Source organism: Labeo rohita, chromosome 20 (assembly GCF_022985175.1).
Source record: "Labeo rohita strain BAU-BD-2019 chromosome 20, IGBB_LRoh.1.0, whole genome shotgun sequence".
NCBI classification, from domain to species: domain Eukaryota; kingdom Metazoa; phylum Chordata; class Actinopteri; order Cypriniformes; family Cyprinidae; genus Labeo; species Labeo rohita.
Genome location: NC_066888.1, coordinates 25,273,105 through 25,295,471, shown reverse-complemented (window position 1 = coordinate 25,295,471; position 22,367 = coordinate 25,273,105). Strand labels below are relative to the sequence as shown.

The 22,367-nt window shown below is 35.1% G+C and overlaps 1 protein-coding gene across 1 annotated transcript in view; it reads left to right on the top strand.

Annotated features, from left to right (window-relative positions):
- The first annotated feature begins 2,938 nt into the window (after window positions 1-2,938).
- Window positions 2,939-22,367, top strand: part of rcan2 (regulator of calcineurin 2) — an 81,541-nt gene continuing 62,112 nt past the window's right edge. Inside the window, exons 1-2 of the mRNA XM_051138270.1 lie at window positions 2,939-3,105; window positions 7,130-7,347. Of these exons, the coding sequence (XP_050994227.1) occupies window positions 7,132-7,347 (216 nt within the window). The 5' untranslated portion in view covers window positions 2,939-3,105; window positions 7,130-7,131. The remainder of the gene's footprint in view (window positions 3,106-7,129; window positions 7,348-22,367) is intronic.

Here is a 22,367-nt window from a genome sequence, read left to right as displayed (position 1 = left end):
AAAAAAAAAAAAAACCTTATACTCATTTCTGCTGTAGGTGAAGCTGAATCACGAATGATTCGCGCGAACATAGATTATTTATTATTATTTTTACAGATTAATTAAAAAACACTGCATGGATTTTTATCCTTATAGGGTAGATGTGTACATACACTGCCAACACACATTAATGTTCAAACAACATTAAAAAGTGAACTTTGCATCCTATGACCCCTTTAAAATACTTGTAATCAGACTACAGTTACTTTTGTAATGATTACATGATTGTTCACACAACAGCAATAAATTATTCATAATTTATTGATTCTTTCTAATTCCTCTTTTTCATCTTTAAATTTTCCTTTCTAAAATAGCCTACTGCTTATATACACTCAGAAAGTCCAGTTTTTGGACATTTACACATTATTATTACATTATTATTACATCATTAGTCATTACACAGCATTTGGCCACTGGATTTTCAAAAATCATTTCAGGTTTAAGAAGTGTTTCAACATTGCATCAACTACTGATGAACACAATTTTTATTTGAGTTATCACTTATATGTTAATATGTATTACTGAAAGGCTTTTGTCTTTCAAACTCAACAGCAAAATGTTATTTCTTATTTACATGTATTGCAAACATTCCCAAATGTTTTGTCATCTGAATCTCTTTGACCTAATGTATTTACTTTAAGTATCCCTGAGATTTTAAAATAAATAAAACTTTTTGAATGCATAAAAATAAAAACTATCACATTTGCACGTGCACGATTCTCTGACATTGATTAATGGTCATATGGCATGCATGGAAACATAAAATATTTTATCTTTTTTAGTGTTTTATTTAGATTGTTATTTTAAAATGATTTATTTCAATTTTACATTTTCATGATTTAATTGTTAGCTTTTAATTAACTCAAACCCCTTGCAGTTCCTTTACGAATGCACGTCATATTTTTACATGATTATGGTACAAGATTATCATATTTAAATCAATGTGATAAGTGATTTATGTCAAAAGTAATCTAAAAGTAATCAAAAAGTTGTCTATATTACCTAAAATGTGTAATGTAATGGATTATGTTTCTGACCAGTGTTGTGAGTAACGCATTACAAGTAACATGAGTTACATAATCAGATTACGTTTTTCAGGTAACTAGTAAAGTAACACATTACTTTTGAATTTATAAGAAAATATCTGAGCTACTTTTTCAAATAAGTAATGCCAGTTACTTTCTTTCCCATTTATTGGCTGACAAATCTGGAGTAAGTGCAGAGGCTTTGTGTGTGCTGTGTAAACATGATTTATCTATTTAATCCCATTTTATTAACCAATGTCTTTGCTGCTGACCTTCAATGATCCATTTCAACCATACGAAAAAGATAAACTAAGATTTGTGCTTTATTATTATTATTATTTTTTATTGCTGAAGAGTGTTCTTTTCCTGCGCGAATTTACTTTTCTTTCAGCCTGAGGTGTATTCATTTCACTTTTGGTGTTAAAGGGATTTAGCCTGACTGACTGACGCAAATCGTAACATTACTTTCACATTACTTTCCACAAAAAGTAACTAAGTAATGTAATTAGTTACTTTTTTAGGGAGTAGCGCAAAATTGTAATGCATTACTTTTAAAAGTAACTTTCCCCAACACTGATACTGACTACAAATTTTGTCATGTAATTTGGAATCGGTAACAGATTACAATTTGTAAGTATTCTACCTAGCTCTGCATATGAAGAGTTTATTTGCAAAAACAGATAACTCTGTTTTTTTAATGTTCAAAAATCATGTATTTATTGGGTCTGGTTAGCTGTATTTTTTAAATTATTTTCACTTAATCAAAAATAACCCAACTGCAGTTTGATTGAGATTAAATGGAATGCACAGTGAAAAAACATGATTTTTGAAAATTGTTACAAATGGAGTTTTCTGTTTTTGCAAATGAACTCTTCATATGTATTAAGTAACACAGGTATATTTGTAGCAATAGCCAACAATAAGTTGTATGGGTCGAAATTATCGATTTTTCTTTTATTCCAAAAATCATTAGGATATTAAGTAACGATCATCAATATATCTGCAAATTTTTCTACCGTAAATATATCAAAACTTAATTTTTGATTAGTAATATGCATTGCTAAAAACTTCACTTGGACAACTTTAAAGGCGATTTTCTCAAAATTTAGATTTTTTTGCACCCTCATTTTTCAGATTTTCAAACAGTTGTATCTCAGGCAGATATTGTAATAATTTAAAACAAATGACCCTTATGACTGGTTTTGTTCTTCAGGGTCACATATGTGATTTATCTCTTTACGTAGATTATAATGAGGTAAACTCACCTTGTTTAAATGCCCAGAGCATACGATATATAAAATAACATAATATACATAATACATTTAGTCACATAATTGAGCTTTCACAGATTTTAAGAATTATGTAACGATTTGACTGCTAAATAATGTTACTATATTTAATACAATGTTTGCAAAAAAAGCTGGTTTCCTAGCCTGACCAAGACCTGTCTTCAGCTTAAAAGTACCCAGAGCAGCCTGATTAGACTGTGAGACCGGCGTAGACCAGCAAACCAGTTTAGACTCGTTTCTTCCAGAATTTCCTTTTATTCTACGCTTTAATATCCATGAACACTACCTCACCCAAGGTGATTTATCGCATTCATGTGCTTTAAATCAACTCACCGCACTATTGAACTCGTACTGCAAGTGCTTTCGAGTCTGACAGACATCACTTCGAGAAATCTCTGCTTTGCCCTGCACCACATTTACTAAAAACAACCTGCTGAACGTGTCACAGCACCGCAACATCCAACTGCTCGCGAAACCTCTGACGTAACTCCGCGGATTTGCATAGTCGCTCTTAGGAGAACGTGATTGGACACTGAATCCCCCCCGCGCTTGGCGCGCTGCATTTCATTAGTGGGCTGAGCAAACATCATTTGAATGCCGGGAGGCGGTCATTGGTGAATCAAGCTGTCTGCAGTAACGTCAGGAGATTAGTGAATCGCAGCTGGAATGCGAGCTTGATTCACAAAGGCAAGAGAGGGAGACAAAGCCACCGCGCAGAAGATACGCACACCGGACTGCCACATCCCGCACAGGTACCGAAAACCGCGTCGACTTACTCTATTAGATCATCCTGCATTTGTACAGCACTGCTTTGACAGGTGTTGCTGCTTTGTTAGTGCATAGAGATAAGGAGAGCGAGAGAGTCAAATGAAGGCAGAAGTGATGAATATTCTATACTGCATACTATTCTATATATAGTAGGTGAAGTAGCATTAGTACTGAATATATTCAGCATTGCTTTGATCCTTTTAAACAAACCACTTTTGCACAAGTTTAAGCAGACGTAGAACTTGGAAAGCGTGTAGCCTACTGGTTGACAGATGTGCTATAATAACCATTCGCACTAGACTAAAAAAAGTAAGCAAGCCTTTTGATGACGCTATTGGATTTGTAATAGTAGCCTAGTTTTTGAAGTGCACTCCTTGACCTTGACAGACGCTGCCAGTAGTGCGCTGTATTGACAGTTGCTCAAACAGGTTGATGTGGGATGTTTACCAGGAGGGTTTATCATGTTAGTCATCAGACTGAGAGAACTGACGAATATAAACCTTTATAGCAAAGCGAAGGAAAGTGAATGTCAGGTGATGACGACAGAGGGACCGCTCCTCCGGTGATGACTCAAAGGAGGATGCAGCAAACAGGTTGCAGTAGACTGTGATTGACATTTACCCTTTTCATTTTGCCCTTTATGCACTGAAAGAGAGTAAAATACAATGTGTTATGCAATACAGAATAATTTAGCTTTAAATAGCCCTTATTTGTACCCAATGGCATTTGAAATCTCTTGCTTGCAACAAATAAGGTCATGTACACTAATATAAACTGTAAGAGCATTTCCTTTATAAATCATTTTTAAAAGCAATAAATATAATAACTGGAGTGGTTTGTAACCCTCGTGATCTGTTCGAGTCCTCAGGGCCATTTTAATACAAATAAAAAGTTAAAAATAAAAGTTTAATAAACAGTGTTTTCTGATTAATGTGCACACTAGCAGCCAATTGTGTGTTTATATTTGTTTATTGCATTTTTCTAGAATGTAATTTTTGCTGGGGCTCAGGGGCTTTGCTCTGACCCCATACAGAAGCAACAGTCAAATTTCTAAAAACAACAGTCGTTAGGCGTTTTCCCTATTATATATATCGCTATGATATAATATATATGTATATGTATGTATATATATATATATATATGTATATATATATATGTATGTATGAAGAGTTTATTTGCAAAAACAAATAACTCAATTTTTTACATTTTAAAAAAATCACGTTTTTATTGTTTTATATATACATACACATTTTTATAACTACATGTGGTGACTGATACTGATTATTCTTCTAGTGAATTAAGATCCATTTATTTGCCTTGTTTAGTGACCTTGTTAATGCCAGCAAGCAAACATGTCAATGACCTCTCTGTAGCTTTACATAAACTGTATGCTTTTTGGCTTTTCCGACCATTTCCAAAATGAAAGGCACTGTAAATCACTGTAAATAAAGCTGAGCACTTATAGCATGTCTATGCTCATGTATAGTTTATGCACATCCTTATCTCATAACAGGGTCATTGTGATACTGTAAATGAAATAGATCCTTGTCTGGAAGTCTTCATTTGAATCAAGTGCCTCACAATCTCTGCATTTCATTAGTCCTCATTCTATTTTTAGCCACGTTTACACAGGGCAAGACTGAACCAGACAGTTCCAGCCTCTATCTATAGCCTTGAGTGAAAGTGAGAGCATGCGTGTGTGTTGGAGAGCGTGTATGTGTGGCTGGTGATGGGCTATTGATCCCAAAATAGCTGCGGGAGATTTAACAGTGCGTGTGACACCGACAGTGCTGGCTTTGCCCGCGGACCGAGCTTGTCAGGGTGGATCACTGGAAGAAAGGGCATGTGGAAAAGCTCTATGGAAATGGGTGCAAGCTGTTCCCCACTTGGCATCGTTGTTTGTGTGGGCTGACAAGAGACCGGCTCTGCTATAAGCCCATAACCTAATCTTTTGGCGGAGCATTAGTTACCAGGGCCAGGGCTAACATCTGCTCGCTGGGGTTCTGGAAGGTAACTGTTCCAGTTCGGTGTCACCTGTCGTGAGGACGAGCCTTCGCTGTGTTTTCTATGCTATCTGGGTGTACAGTGAAAATACCCCAAACAGCTCTGGCCTCTCATAAGGTCATAAATGTCTTGTTTGTGATACAACGTGTATAATATACACACATACACAAACACACACATGTATACTAAGAGTATACTACTTACATGCTTATATACTATTATATATTGACTGTATTTGTCTGTGTTTAATGTTACTGCATTCATCCTTTGGTTTGTATAACTACAAAGAAGATCTGGTGAATGACATTCATTATTCGTTTTGTGAATTAGAATCATTTTCTGTGTTCCAGTTTCCAATGCTGTCTGGGTGTACAACAGGGAATGACTAAATTGGATCTGTTCATCATATAAAACAATGTATCTCTCCACCAGACTTGAACTAAAGCACTTGATTCACATGGATTTGTTTGATGATGTCTTTATGGCTTTTAAGTTTTGGATACCTGATAATTTATTCACCCCCCCACGTCATCCAAGATGTTCATGTCTGTCTTTCTTCAGTCAAAAAGAAACGAAGGTTTTTGAGGAAAAATTTCCAGGATTTTTCTCCATATAGTGGACTTCAATGGGAGCCAGTGGGTTGAAGGTCCAAATTGTAAATTTCAGTGCAGCTTGAAAGGTCTCTACATGATCCCAGCTGAGAAATAAGCGTCTTACGTAGTGAAACGTTTGGTTATTTTCTAGAAAAAAAAACTATACATTTCAACCACAAATGCTTATCTAGTCACGTTGGTAAGGTCATGTGTGACATAAGCAGAAGTACCATCCAAAGAAAGTCAAACACACTTTACAATAAGGGTGTAAAAACGATGTTGGACGATTTTGAATTTGGAAGAGACAATGAAATGAAAAAATATGAATGGAAATATGTTTTTCCCACAGACAAAGAACTAACCACATGTTTCCAGCGTGATTACGTAATGCGTGAAGTCGTGGACACGCATCACAGAGCTAGTGCAAGATGAGCATTTGTGGTTAAGAAGCATATCAATTTTTATTTTTTTAGAAAATGACCAATCGACCCTTATTCCTCGGCTAAGATCGTGTAGAGGCCTTTAAAGCTGCAGTAAAACTGCAATTTGGACCTTTAACCTGTTAACTCCCATTGAAGTCCACTATATGGAGAAAAATCCTGGAATGTATTCCTCAAAAACCTTAATTTCACCTCAACTGAAGAAAGAAAGATATGAACATCTTGGAAGTGCAAGTGAACTAATCCTTTAATTTCTGTGGCAAAGATTAACCAAAGTCTTATGGGTTTGGAACAACATAAATGATGACAATTTTTATTTGTGGGTGAGCTATCCCTTTAAATGCTGTTAAAAGAATTGTTTACCCAAGAATGAAAATTCTGCCATTTTTCACCCTGGTATGTTTGATTATCAGTCAGCAAGGGCTTACAGTATCCACCTTATTTTTCCCATAAGAGCGGGTGCTGGCATTTGTAAATTTTTTGTGTCTGGCTTTCGGTCTCATCCACTTCCAGCTATTTTTAGCTGCACAAAAAGGTTGTTTTGCTGCTTGATATTGCAAACTGGTGTGTCTTACCATATTATTTTTATGTATTATCTTAGTTATGAACACACTGGTTTTGTAGTGCAAACTGTTTTACCGTTTACTGCACTTCGATATTCTTCTCGTTATTTCCCTACGGTGGATTATGAACCGGACGTCTGACACATTACCAGTAAACAGCTTACTTCTGCATTGAAAAATAAGGTGGATACTTTGGTCTAAAGAGGTCTTGTGGCTTCATAATACTTAAAATACAATGCACAAAGTCATATGGAAATACATTTTTGATACTTAACAGTGCTCTTTCATGGCATTTTTGGAGCTTGACAAACAGTTATGATTGTGAACTGCAAATGTGTTGAATGAAGCCTGAAAGCAATTGCTGATATTAGAAAACATCTCCTCTTTTGATGTTGTGTACCTTTATAGCCATGAAGGGAGAGCATTTATTTGCCAACATGAGAAGCGCTCCATTCCTCCAGCGGGTTTACCTCCTAGGAGGGGAAGAGCTGGTAGTCCTGCAGTCCACCATGGGAGAGTCCTCACTGGGAGACAGTTTTCAACAAATCACCGACTTTAATGATCTCCCCACATCCCTCTTCGCCTGCAACGTGGACCAATCAGTATTTGAAGACCATGAGGGCAAGGTAAGGTTAACTGAAATTACTCGCATATTGTTCAATCTCACCAACATTTAGTTTGAAAATCACTTTTTAAAATAGTGTGTTGGAACTTTAGCACCACTAGTGGCACCAAATGGAATCGCAAAATGATTCTAAAAATATTTCAACCATTATTTCCGCCATTATTCAGCTTACAAATTCACATCATTGGTTGAGTTTAAGAATCAAAAAGCCAGAAAAGAAAGGAGAAAAAAAATGAAAAGTATTTACACCTTATAAACATTTTAAATGATTTCAGCACAGTACAAGTGTCAAGAACACATAGAAACAAAAGCAGTTTGACTGGTAGGTATGCTAGACTGCTTTAGTGGAAAAGCAATTCCCTAGACCTGCTTTACATGATTGTGAATTAGGCCTCTCCAACCCAATTATCCATGTAGGCCACTTCAGGTGTGAAATTTGGCTTGTGGGCTCTCGTCAACTGCTTTCTCCTCATTTGAAAACACTCTAAGGAGCGAGTTTACACCTAGAGGCAAGGGAGTATCTTTCACTTCCTTGATGTGAAAGTCTATTTGTGGTTTTGTTATGGCAACATATTGACAAAATGTAGATGAAACTATTCAAAATATTTTATTTATTCCCATAGTTTCAGTTCAGCATCTTAATTTCTCAAAGAACCACAGGGCTGCGTGAATGATAATGATGTAATGTGAAGCTGTTAAAGAAGTTATTATGAGTTGCTTTCGGATTTAGCACCTTAAGTGATAAAACATTGGAAAAAATGTAAAAAATTTAAATTCTGTCATTATTTCATCTTTCCAAATCCACATGATTTTCTTCTGTGAAACACAAAATGAAATGTTAGGCTGAATGCTACACTTTTCCATGGAATAAAAGTAAATGAGAATGGTCCAAAAATATTACCATTTCCAAAGTAGTCTATACAATATTTTGAGAGCACTTAAGGTTATTTTATGAAAAAGTGTTCGCATTCTGACTAACATCTCATTTTGCGTTTCACGGCGGACAGAAAGATAAATGTTTTGAAATGACACGGTGACAGAATTTTCTTTTTTTTGGTGAAGATTTATCCATCAAGCATTTAGCTAGTCTTTACAGTGGCAATGTAACGGAAGTAGTGACAGATACTGTCTCTAATGTTATGATGTACATTCAAGAAACAGATTGTTGAAAAAAAAATATTGGGTTAGGACTTGGTTCTATTGATTGTTTAATTTTTTAAAATAAAAAAATTCAAGGTCAATGCATGAGTTAATTGTTCAACAACATCAATATCCATTTACAAAACAGATTAATTTCCATTGCATGCTGACTTTAAGCTTATGTCTCCTGAATGTTACATCACTAGGAGCAAGGAATGCAGCAGTTACTGAATATTTGACCTCCAGTTGAAAATTTAGCCCAGGCCTTTTTGAACAGTTTTAAGAACACCGATCATGTGATATTCTGAGCTCTGCCAGGTCTGTCTGCCCCTGTGACCTGCACTGGACTGCATCACACACACATAGAAAAAGAAATCTGAACACACAGGCACACACACACAGTTCTTACACTGATCTGTCCTGACAGCTACTCTCAGACAAACTAGATCATCTGATAGAAGGTCTGTGTAAAAGGTGGTCCATGACTCGCTCCATTGAGTCACAGGCTCCAGAAGGGTTCCTCGTGAAACAGAACAAGTGCTCAGTCTTTTACTCATGAATGACTCCACTAATGCGAACACGTACGCAGTAATTCTTGAAAGGTATCCTCTTGCTTCCCATTAACTTCAACCTGACTTGGCATGACTCATGTGGTTAATTTCCTTACATAACAAGTAACAGTGTTGAAAGTTATTATCTAAGGTGAATTCAGTGATCCATAATGAGGGACTTTGTTGTACCACACTGTTAGTTTGGTTTGGGGCAAGGTTGTGTGGCGTCAGTGTTTTGCTAAAACTTAGATTACACTGTTGCCCGAATAGAGTTTTAGTAACACTATGACACTCTGGGTGTCATGCAGCTATTTATTTTGATTATGTACCAGAAATTCAAATTCAAAATTAAATTTAAGTATCAAAACAGTTCAACAAGCAAGGAGTTAATACTGAGTAAGTGAACTTCCGGCAAAGAAAATAATTTCAAACAAAGCCACTGCAACGATGCTTGAATGATTCACTCAGAAGACTAGTCATCTGTAACCTTCCTGAATGTATTAATGCTTTAAATAATTGTTTGAGTAAATGACTCTCCTATATAAACTCATCTACTGGCATATTGATGTAACCTGAAAAAAAAAATCACTGAAAAGAAAAAAAACATGAACTGTTATATGAATTAAACAGGGTTCGTACAAGGTGCTTAATGTACTTGAATTTAACTTTTTGACATTTAGGGCCTGGAAAACCCTTGAAAATAGCAATATTTCTGAAGAGGTACTTGTAAAGTGCTTGAATTATTGAAAGACAGTGTATCTATGAAATAAGTATAATAATTTTGTCAATAAGCATCTGTCTTTTCACACAAAATTCACTCAATTAAAAAAACATTTACAAAAAAAACAACTTTTTTTGCTTATTTCAGTTAATGTCAGAAAACAATCAAGCAGTAGTAGTACAGACAGCGTTGTGTAAACATAACTGAAGACGCGAAAAGAGGAACAGATGAACCAAATCAATTCAGTCATTTACACTGGAACCACTCCGATTGGTTCAAACTTCATTTCAAGTGACTCACTAGCAAAAATCAGATCAAATTAAAAGAGCCATTCACTTTCGAACTTCAACACAGCTTGTAACGATTTTAAAAAGCATGTAGTGATGGGTGAAATGGAGCATTTCGAAACTCTGAATCAGTTAAACCATTGTGTTGCAAAAATTCACTGTTTCAAATCATTATTCACTTTAATTCAATTCATGTATCGTGAATCATTTGTTTTAGATCGGAATGGGTTTGTGAATCATTTCACGAATTGAATGATAGTCTGAAATGATGGTTCGCGAATTCAGGACTTCAGAGCGTGGATGGAGAATCATTTGATTTAAGTCGGAACTTTGGAGCGCGTTCGCAAATCTTTTGCTTTAGATCGGATCTCCGTAGCGCGGATCGCGAATCATTTGATTTAGATCGGGACTTCTGTGCGGGTTCGTGAATCATTTGTTTCATATCTGGATTTCGGAGTGATTTTGCAAATCTTTTTTTTTTCTTCTTTTTTCTTAAACAGTAGAATCATAGATCATTAAGGCAGTAGAATTATAAAAACAAAAAGAAGAAAGAAAGACAAATACAAATTCCCTAAAAAAAATTAACCATGGTTTTACTATAGTAAAGGCGTAGTATACTTTGTAATGATTTAGTAGTAATACTTCACATTTGCGTGGTTCACTTTAATTTTGCCATTTTTATTAGTATATTTTTATTCATCTGTTTCTCTTTTTTTTTTAGAATTTGAAATAGAAGACATAAGTGAGATCTCTGATTTAAGTACTTGAAAATTAAAAACGTAGTGCTTGAAAAGCCCTTGAAAGTCCTATAATTTGATTTTACAGTATCTGTACGAACCCTGATTAAATTATATTAAATATTGTGTATAATACGCATGTCACATGGTCCAGCATAGTTTCTTTTTTATTTAAAATGTAAAAAAATGTATAATATATATTTATTAATAAAATTGATCAAATAATATCATAGCAGTCCACAAATGTAGGACAACAATTTTGCTGCAAGTCAAATACATGTTTGAGCAAAGCTGTGAGCCAAACAGTTATTTAGCCACATAGCAAGAATTCAAAGAATAATTACTTTGTGAACATCAACTAAAAGCTGAATCCCAGTGTCTATTACAGAACTAAACCCCTATCATAAAAGAGGGAACATATGCTTAATTAGGCAGCTAATTGTGCTGATAATACTGCTCTGAATGTTTGACTATTTCCCCTACAAATGCCATGAAATATTAACCGATTAACAGAGCATGATTGCATCTCCTGTACTGGCCAACTTGCATTAATGGCTTTTTGCTGAACTGTTTACTCTTGATAAAGATCTTCTCTCCTTCCTCTTGAATTGATTACAGAGCACATGTTCGTGGGATGCAGAAGCTGTCTGATACTTACTCAACTGATTGCTGTTTAATGAATCTGTCTCTGATTGGAAGGGGACAGTTTTACACTAATGGGTGTAATGGGACCCGCTGGCCCATTTATGTATAAGTTATGTTGACAGAGCCACGAAAGCTGGCAATGCTACAATACAGTCAGTTGCTATAAGCTAACTTTAATCATATTTTTTTTCTTAACCAGACTATTGTAGGCATGCTTCCCGGTTCATGTAGAATCGGATATAACCAAGAAATCACTTGCGGTTTAGTGAGGGAGTCTTTTCAACTCTAAATGATTCACTAACTGAGAGAGTGTGATTCAAACGGCTTCCTCAGCAGTGAATCTTTTTTACTGTGTCATTATAAACTCATATAAACATAGACAAATCTCAAGCTTTCTCGACCGTTGCCAATTTCAAATTATTGAGGTGCTTTTTTGTCATGTTTGTGACCATTTTAGTGCAAGTTTGGAGACAGAAATGTAAGGAGAATCTTGGTTTGATAAACAAACATGTTCTGTATTGAGTTAAAAGGATCCTTCTGGATAAATACATGAATCAGCACATTAAATACAACAAGTATGCCTTGTTTATCAAGCATTAACAGCGTGATATCACACATTGCATATATATAAACCTTCTGTGAAAGCTACATTCTGTGTGTGTCCATCTTAAAAAATGGCAAGCTACTGCTTTAAACGTACAAAGAATCAGAGAGAGGTTGGAAAATTATGAAAACTAAGCTCCTGAAACCACAAGGACTTGCTGAAAAAGCACGGATGCTATTATAGTGGGATGCCATAATGTCATCTGCATCATCTTAGCAGGAATTATTATATTTCTAACCTTATATTTCACTCATGTGTATGAGATGATTGCGTTTTAAACATTCTCCCCCATAGCCTGCTGTTGCTTGGCCGTAGCCCCCTGTGACCCTGCAATCCCTTCAGCGCAAAGTATTCAGCATCTCTGATTGGATTTGGCAAACATCCGGAGAGCAATGGAATGCTCCAGATTCATGAAGCTTAATGACAGATGACAGCGAGACAGAATAGACTGTTGCTATTCTCGTTTCTCCCCTCTCGCCCGGATGCGGACCGCTGTCGACTGCCCCCACTTTGCCGATTGATCAAGGGAGGTCAAATTGTTCCAAAGGAGCATCAGCACCGTGCCGCTGCCTTCAGGCGTGATTCGCAGCGCTGTCAAAATGTTTGATTGTGTTTGGCACCTCTGGAAGAGGCGCTGCTTGTGCATCTGAGCCGCTGAATCAATTTAGAAGGCTGTGATTATATTAACCCCATGAAAGGCCCAGGTGATGCATAGGGTCTATTTAAAGACATATGGCGTTATTAGCTCCCTAAGAATAGGAAAGCAATCTTACAGATTTTACAAAATTAGGCAGTCTGGAGCCCACGCGGAGAGCTGATGAAATGTGAATCTTGTGGCATAACTCTTATGTCAAGACTAGAACCGACTGTCTTCCTTTCTAATTATGTTGTTTTGACAGCCACATTTTCAGACTTTAAGCTATTTCCTTGTCTAGTTTACCCAAAAATGAAAATTCTGTCATCATTTACTCCCCCTCATCCCGTTCTTAACCTGTATGACTTTCTCTCCTCTGCAGAATACAAAGGAAGTTATTTTAAAGATTGTTGCCAACCAAAATGTTTCAGTTCTTACTGACCTCAATGTACAATGAAACCAAACGAACGGAAGTCAAAAGGAAATGAAAATGTTTGGTTACCAACATTTTTTAAAGGGGTCATCTTTTTTATGTTGTTTGAACATTAATTTGTGTTGGTAGTGTATGTACAAATCTACCCTATAATGATAAAAATCTATGCAGTGGTTTTTAATTAATCTGTAAAAATAATATCCCCTTTTTCAAATCGAGCCGAGGCGTCATACCAACAGAGGCTGCTCCCACGATAGTTGATTGACATGAGCTCTTACCTCAGACCAGCTGTCACAGTCCAGTAACTTTCCTTTGTTTCGATGCCGAAGCAGGGATGTAAGTTAGACAAGAATATCTCAGATTGAGATGTTTTGTTGCTGGATGTAATAATGAACGTAGTTGTCATCATTTATTCCCGACATCTGAGCCGCTAAAGATGCAGTACATTACATTTGTTTGTAAATGGAATTGTAAATTCCATTTTTGGGTGAACTCTCCATTTTGGGAAGTCAATGGGAACCAAAACTGTTTGTTTACCATAACTTTTACAATATATTCTTTTGTCATTTTGTCACAACATGAGAGTGAGTAAATGACTACAATGTTCACTTTTGGGTGGGCGAAAACCTGTTTCGCTTCTCATTGACTTCCTCTGTAGAACTGTATGTAGAACATACAGTTGAGGTCAAACGTTTACATACACCTTGCAGAATCTGCAAAATGTTAATTATTTTACCAAAATAAGAGGGATCATACAAAATGCATGTTATTTTTTATTTAGTACTGACCTGAATGGGATATTTCACATAAAAGATGTTTAAATATAGTCCACAGGAAAATTACCGTGTTCAAAAGTTTACATACACTTGATTCTTAATACTGTGTTGTTACCTGAATAATCCACAGCTGTGTTTTTTGCCCTTGTTTAGTGATAGTTGTTCATATTTATCCTGAACAGTTAAACTGCCTGCTGTTCTTCAGACAAATCCTGCAGGTCCCACAAATTCTTTGGTTTTTCAGCATTTTTGTATTTGAACTCTTTCCAAAAATGACTGTATAATTTTGAGATCCTTCTTTTCACACTGAGTACAACTGAAGGACTATCACAGAAGGTCCAAATGCTCACTGATGCTCCAGAAGGAAACACAATGCATTAAGACGGGGGTGAAAACTTTTTGAATCTGAAGAAAATGGTAAATCTAACTTATTTTGTCTTCTGGGAAACATGTAAGTCACTTCTGGAGCTTCTGAAGGGCAGCGCTAAATGACAAAAAATATTATATTTAGGCAAAATAAGAAAAATGTACACATCTTCATTCTGTTCAAAAGTCTTAATGCATCGTGTTTCCTTCTGAAGCATCAGTGAGCATTTGAACCTTCTGAAATATTTGCATATGAGTCCCTCAGTTGACCTCAGTGTGAAAAGATGGATCTCAAAATCATGCAGACATTGCTGGAAAGGGTTCAAATACACAAAAATGCTGAAAAAACAACTATCTTGTAATTTTTCATGACAAGGATGAGTAAATGTTTTTGGGTGAACTATCCCTTTAACTACCCCTTTTATTTTATCTGGCATTTGTCTTCTCATGTACTACATACTAAGAGCTCTTGTTCGGTTTTCATATTGCTACTGCGGTGGCATTTACTGACAGAATTACCCACGTCAGTCGGCGGTACGTCATGACTATCCGTCACAGACGTTTTTTGCGTCTCTCCCTTGAGCTCACCCTGCATCAATACAATTGATCTCCACTTTGGAAATGTCACACACGCAAACCTAGACATGATTCACATAGTGTCTCACTTATGAGCTGCCACTTGAGTTGTTAGCATGGCAAACATGAAGAAATGTTCTCTGCGACAGGGGAGTGATACCCAGCCTGAAGAGAGAAAGACAGATTTATCCTTCAGATGTGGTGTTTGCAGTGCCTTCAGTGTTTGAATTGCAAGAGGTGGGTAAAAAGGCCCCCACTAAAGCCACATTTGATTTTATTTAATAATTTATTTTTCAAGGATTAGTTCACTTCCAGAATAAAAATTTCCTGATAATTTACTCATCCACATGTCATCCAAGATGTTCATGTCTTTCTTCCGTCAGTCGAAAAGAAATGAAGGCTTTTGAGGAAAACATTTCAGGATTTTTTTTCTATATAGTGGACTTCAATGGCAGCCAATGGGTTGAAGGTCCAAATTGCAGTTTCAATGCAGCTTCAAAGGGCTCTACATGATCCCAGCCAAGGAATAAGGGTCTTATCTACTGAAACAATCTGTCATTTTCCAAAAAATAAAAAATAAAAATAATAAAAACAAACAAACAAACAAACAACATTATATACTTTTTAACCACAGATTCTCGTCTTGCACTAGCTTGACTTTTTATGCACTATGTAATCATGTTGGAAAGGTCATTCGTGACGCAGGCAGATGTACCAACGTAGTGTTTACAAAGTGAATGTGCAAAGAAAGTCAAATGCGCTTTACAAAAAAAAAGAGTTTTTTTTACCCTACCCTACCTTTTTGAACCGAAGTACACAGACGAAAGACTAACCACGTGTTACTTTTCCAGCGTGATTAGTGAAAGATGAGCATTTGTGGTTAAAAATTATATACACATTTTTTTTTTTATATAGAAAATGACTAGACACTTAAAAAGTATATAAATTGCTTTATGAAAATAACCAATCGCTGTGCTAGATAAGACCCTTCTTTCTTGGCTGGGATCATTTACAACCACATTTGGGATCGGTTGAAGCCGCATTTAAACTGCATTTTGGAAGTTCAAAATCGGGGCACCATAGAAGTCCATTATATGAAGAAAGATGCTGAAATGTTTTCCTCAAAAAACATAATTTCTTTACGACTGAAGAAAGAAAGACATGAACATCTTGGATGACAAGGGGGTGAGTACATTATACATGAATCTTTGTTTTGGAAGTGGACTTCTCCTTTAAGTACATTCAACAATACTAACTACAGTTAAAACAGTGCTCAGTAAACACAATTTATATTTAGTTGACTCTACCATATATAAACTCATCATATACTGAAGGTGAAAAAAAATCTTGACTCTGAATTTATGTTTATTTAAATTTAATATTAAAATGAAATGATAAATTATTATAAAATGTTTTAAATTAAGTTCTTTAAGCAGAAAAGATACATTATATAATTATTATAAAATGTATTAAACTTAAATGCGTTAAACAATGGTAAACCGAATGGAATTTTAAATGATTTTATATGTCTATGCACTAACTAACTACAAGGCTATGGGTGGCAACATTTTAAATTATTTTTAGAATGTCTGTCTGTTACCTTAATTCAAATTCAGGAATTCAAGTGGAACCGCATCCTTGAATAAACCGAAACGACCCAACTTCATGGAGGCACCAGCACAAAATCCTACTCTCGACCAGAGACAATATACTGAACCGAAATACAGAGTTTGAATGTACAGTATCACCTGTGGAATATGCACAAAAACTCCTCACTGTACAGTTTCCTGTATGATGTCACTAAGGACCCTTGACAAAAGACAGAGGAATCTAGAAGAGTTTAGAGGAGCTCTGGTTTCACGGGGTTATGTAATCAAGCTCACTGGTCATGAGTTCTGCTTTATATGGTCATATCAGTTTTAAGTGGAGTTACAAGTATGGCCTTTTGTTCTGCGTGAATTCCTTTCCCCAGGCCCAAGTACTATAGCTGTTCCAGCGCGTGTGTGCGCTTGACTACTAACCCCAACCTCCCGCTCGCGTGGCTAAAGTTCACCGAACGGTTGAAACTGTAGCCCAGTAATGTAACACTGCAGAAATATCAGACGTCTGCCCTCTTGAATGACGTTTATAGAGTGCATGGACAGCGAGAAAAAAAAACAGGCTAATGCTATCCTCAAGTGAGCCATTAACATTCCAGTGTCACTCTTTTATTGTGCTGGCTAGCGCTGATACGTGATGCTGTGGCTCTTGTTTTGCAGACTGTCAAGGTTAAATACTTGAATGGGGATCTATTAGCATTAATGTCGCTCACCCATGCGGAACTGTGCGTGACGTGTGCATGACCTCTCCGCTGTACCTGTTCCCAGTGCTGCGCTCAATGTTTTTGCCACAGGGGCTTAAAACCTAACACTCACTACACATGCTTATGTCATCGTAGCGTTCCTCTCTCCCCGCATTCTCCCAATCAGTCGCATTACATAACGCTCATACCTCCCATCCATCGTCTCTAAGCATTTCTAAGTGTAAACGGCAGTCCATAACAATCCTGTGGCCATGGAATACGTAAACTCTTCCAAAACCTAGTGGCTTGTTTGCCTAGACAACACATTAATACATCATACACTAAGGCTGTTCCAAAAGGTAGACTGTGTAATCATAATACGTAATTTTGGCCAGCATCACATATGCAGGTAATCCCAGAATGCATTGCATTCAGCTAAGTGAAAAAGTAAACTGAGGATGACAAACGAGGCTTGCTTAATGTAACTTATTTACACATGATTAATCATATTTTAATATTAACAATATTTAATATTATTAATTATAACATTTCATCTAACACCAAAAATAATTATTTACTGTTTTATCCAGTATTTATGTTATCCAGTATTTTTAGTCTTACATTTTTGTTTAATGTTGTAAAAAGATGCTTTGTATGCTTTTATTTGAATAAAAATACAGCAAAAACAGTAATATTATGAGATATTATTGGAATTTAAAATATCTATGTTCAATGTTAATACATTTTAAAATGAAATATATTCTTTCTATGGCACGTCTGAATTTTCAGCATCATTACTTCAGTCTTCAGTGTCACATGATCAGTCAGATATCATTTGAATATGCTAATTTGGTGCTCAAGATACATATTATTATAAATGTTTAAAAAATTGTTCTGCCTTATATTTTTGTAGAAACTCATTTTTGTAGATGCATTTTTAAAGATTATTTGACGAATGGACAGTTCAAAAGAACAGCATTTATTTCAAATCAAAATGTTTTTGCAATGTTATAAATGTCTTTACTGTTCATTCTGACCAATTTAATGCATCTTTGCTGAACAAAGTATTTCTGTTAAAAATGAAATTAAAATGTATAATATAAAATAATATAAAAATGTATATATTAAAACTCTGATGCATTTTTTAAGATTATTTGATGAATAGAAAGTTCAAAACAACAGCATTTATTTCAAATGTTTTTGCAATGTTATAAATGTCTTTACTGTTCATTTTGATCAATTGAATGCATCATTGCTAAAAGTATTAATTTCTGTTAAAAATAAAATAAAAATTTGTATATATATATATATATATAAAGCATATACTAAGTATACCTTTCTTAACATAAGTCACTTTGCATAACAGTGTTTGCCAAGTTTATGTAAACGTATATGCATTTGCTTATGTTGCATTCACTGACATGCCACAGCTGCCTACTATTGAACTTTTGTAAGCAAGGCCAATGACGTCGCTCTCTGTTCAAAACCGCAAATCAAACCCTGTTGGAAAGACAGCCAAAAAGCTCTGGGCTCTGATTTATTGTAATCAAAGGCTAGAGAGTGTTTATTAGGATGCAGCTGCTACATGGATTAGCACCACAATGAATATAAAAGTGCTCTAATAGACTATGGTACATTGGTGCCATCATAGTCTCATCCTTAGAGATGAGTAACACCTAATATTTACATAGATAAGAGCACAATACCCGCACTATAAAACTTTAAAGCTGACATATGGACTTTTTTTCCGGTGTACTTCAATACTGCATGTAGAAAGGTTTTTGAAAATGAACACTGCATAAACAGCAGTGGTTTTCCTACAAAATACATTTTTTATAGTTTAAAAAATTAAGACAATATTATAATTCTTCAGTAGTAAAGTAAATAAAATGATTTACAATAAGTATTACAATAACAGCACAACAGTAGTAACAGCAATAATAGTAATAATAATAATTATTGTAGTTGTTGTTTTAATACTTTTTTTTTTCATTTTACAATGAAATATTACAAAAAATATTTTTTGTTTTTAATATTTTGAATATTTAGATTAGTAGTAGTAATATTAATATTAATAGTAATAATGAGTAAATATTATGTCACAAGTGCATTAAAATAAGCAAATATAAAAATATCATCAATATTTGCATAATATAATATTCCCACCCTACACTACCAGTAAGATTTGTAATGTTTTAAAAAAAGTCTCTTCTGCTCACCAACCTGCATTTATTTGATAACAAAGCAAAAACAATACAATTTTGAAATATTTTTACTATTTAAAATAACTGCTTTCTATTTGAATATTTTTAAAAATATAATTATTCCTGTGATTTCAATATAAAAATATAAATATTCCTGTGATTTCAAAACTGAATTTTTAGCATCATTACTCATGTCACATGGTCCTTCAGAAATTATTCTAATATTTTTCTTTTGAAAACAACAGAGTATATATTTTTTTTAGGTTTCTTTGATGAATAGAAAGTTCATAAGAACAGCATTTATCTGAAATAGATAACATTATAACATTGTAACATTATAAATGTCTTTATCAACACTTTTGATCATTTTAAAGCATCCTTGCTAATAAAAGTATTCATTTCTATAATTTCTTTGCCAAAAAAAAAAGTACTCAGCATATTAGAAGGAAATTCTGAAGGATCATGTGACAATGAAGACTGGAGTAATGATGCTGAAAATGTAGCTTTGATTACAGGAATAATTTATTTTAAAATATATTCAAATAAATTCAGGCTTGGTGAGCAGAAAATCTCCTTTAAAAAAACATTAAAAATCTTATTGTCCAAAAACTTTTGACTGGTAGTGTATTTGGAAATGTCGTTTTTCCTGCAACTCTGCCTGCTGCGTTTAAGTACGCAGAGGTCAGCCAGAGGATACTGATACAGTAAAGGTCTAAAAGCTAAAACAGAAAAAAACAGCCTGTTTAATACTAAATGTTGTGAAAATGATGTCTATTTACTTTACACTAATTATTTTATTTATTTTAGCCTACAAAAATGTTTTTAAATCAGTAGCTTTGGTTTTCGTTATATATAGAGTAACCTTGCAAGTAACCTTGACAAATATTTTAAGTGAAGCAAGAGACCCACTGAAAATGTGAACTGTTGCTTGGATGTTTCCTCATCGTTGTGAAGTGTTAAAGTGTATTACTGTGAGACCGCTATAGAGGGAATATCTGAGGACATTTTTTGTGAGCTATAATGCTGGTAAAATATTAATGTCCTCCTAAAGTATGCACGGTGAGTCAGGGTGAGGTTTTACTGCACCGAGCGCTGGAAATAGCTCACTCAATCCACATTACTCACAGCAAGGCTCTTTTTAAGAATCCTGCGCAGAGATTAGTGCCATTGTGACTTCCAACCCTGACGATTTCCACACACATTATCAAAGTGTGTGCTGTGAGTAATGACTGTAGAACTGGGACAGGACCCATTCGTTCCAAGAATCCTCTTTTAAGATATAGGCTAAATTTATGCACAGCTAATGTTAACAGATATATTTATAGCAAATTAATGGAACATATATTTGCTCACAATGGACCCAAGGACTTGCTGTTCTTCCCTGGCTATACTGTTTTAAGAATGAAGGATATTATTTTTCATGTTAAAATGAAAATTCTGTCATTATTTGCCCACTCTCATGTTATTTTGGAATCCTCGACTTGCTCAAATCCTTCCGAAGAAAAGATTTAAATGACATTTAAATGAGAATGAGAAAAATAACAACAGAATTTTGGGTGAACAATTAAAATCGTAGCAAAGAATCCATGAGGACATGATCTTCTGATCATTGAGCCGCTACTCTGTAAGCAGAAACTGGCTCTAAAAGCAGTCCACCCCCGCCACTGTCACATGACCACTTGCAAAACAGGGGTTTTACTCCAGTTTGTCAAATTGATTTCAAGAAAAGCCACAGTAAAGCTTACAGAATCATATTTTTGTTTATTTTCTGACGTATAAAAGCCACAGATTTAACACTGCCGTAACATTAGTTGGAGTGATGTTACTTAAACATAATATTCTGGTCATAATGATGGAAAAAACTAAGAAAACAAAAATGTTCTCTCTTGCTATTTTTAACCACAACGCAACTTGGAATACACAACTCCCAAAATAAAATGCTGATACAATGCCACATTGTGTGGCTTTTGGTTGTAATTTTCAGTCAAAGGGCTACATGGGAAGCGATGTAAGTCTGCTTCCCTAGTGATAAGAAGTAGGGATGGGCGATATCTTATCGTTTGCGATATACCGGTAACAAATTTCCCCACGATAATAATTAGTCTTCCCGTGATAATAACGATAAAGTTTAGTTGTTGACGTATTTCTGTGTGCAACAGTGCGAACTGACATGCTGAAAGGCGCACGTGAAACTAGTATGTGGCTAAATTAGGAGTTCCATCTGGAACTGGTTTGGTCAAAACTGTGCAGTGCGACAAAAATCGGTCTGAGCCTTGCATAACGTTACCTGTACTAGTAGCAAGTGTGCAATGCAGTTTTGCATGTGTATGACCCTGTTTACAAACCTGTTGTCCAACAAAGATATCATTTATTGGCATGCTTTTTCTCCAAATTTACGTCATAACATGGTCAAGTGTTCATGACCAGCTGTGGTTTCATATCACAGAATGCCGCTAAAATCATACTATTTTATAGTATTATAAAGGCTATGTCGATTAGCATTGCATTATAAATATGCATTGCATTATAAATATACTTAATCCTTATAAAAATACCCAAGATTGCTTGAAGAACACAGACAAACCATATATTGTAGCAACTGTATGTTTATTGTCTTCAAGTTTCCTCAGTTAATATTTTTCTATCTGCAATTTATTCAGCTACAGCGATAACTGGATTAGAGATTCCTGAAGCGTCGTCAGTACTATTACTTCTGCTATGAAGCATATGTGAAGTTTCTGTGCAAGGGCGCCTTCCGGCTTCCAGATCAGAAATTGCTTTATTGCCAAGTGTGTTTCACACACAAGGAATTTGTTTTAATGTTAGGAGCTTCCAGTAAAGAAAGTACAAACAATTTAATTCACATGCCAGTGAATTAAACAGTCATTACATTACATGTGTACTCAGTAATGCTCACAACACCCTATTTTGGGTAAAAATCGGAAAGAAAATACTTTTCTCTAAAGAAACAGGATTTCCCTGAATTATCGCCATTGATATCGTTATCGCAATAAATATCAGAAATTATCGTGATAATTTTTTAAGCCCATATTGCCCATCCCTAAT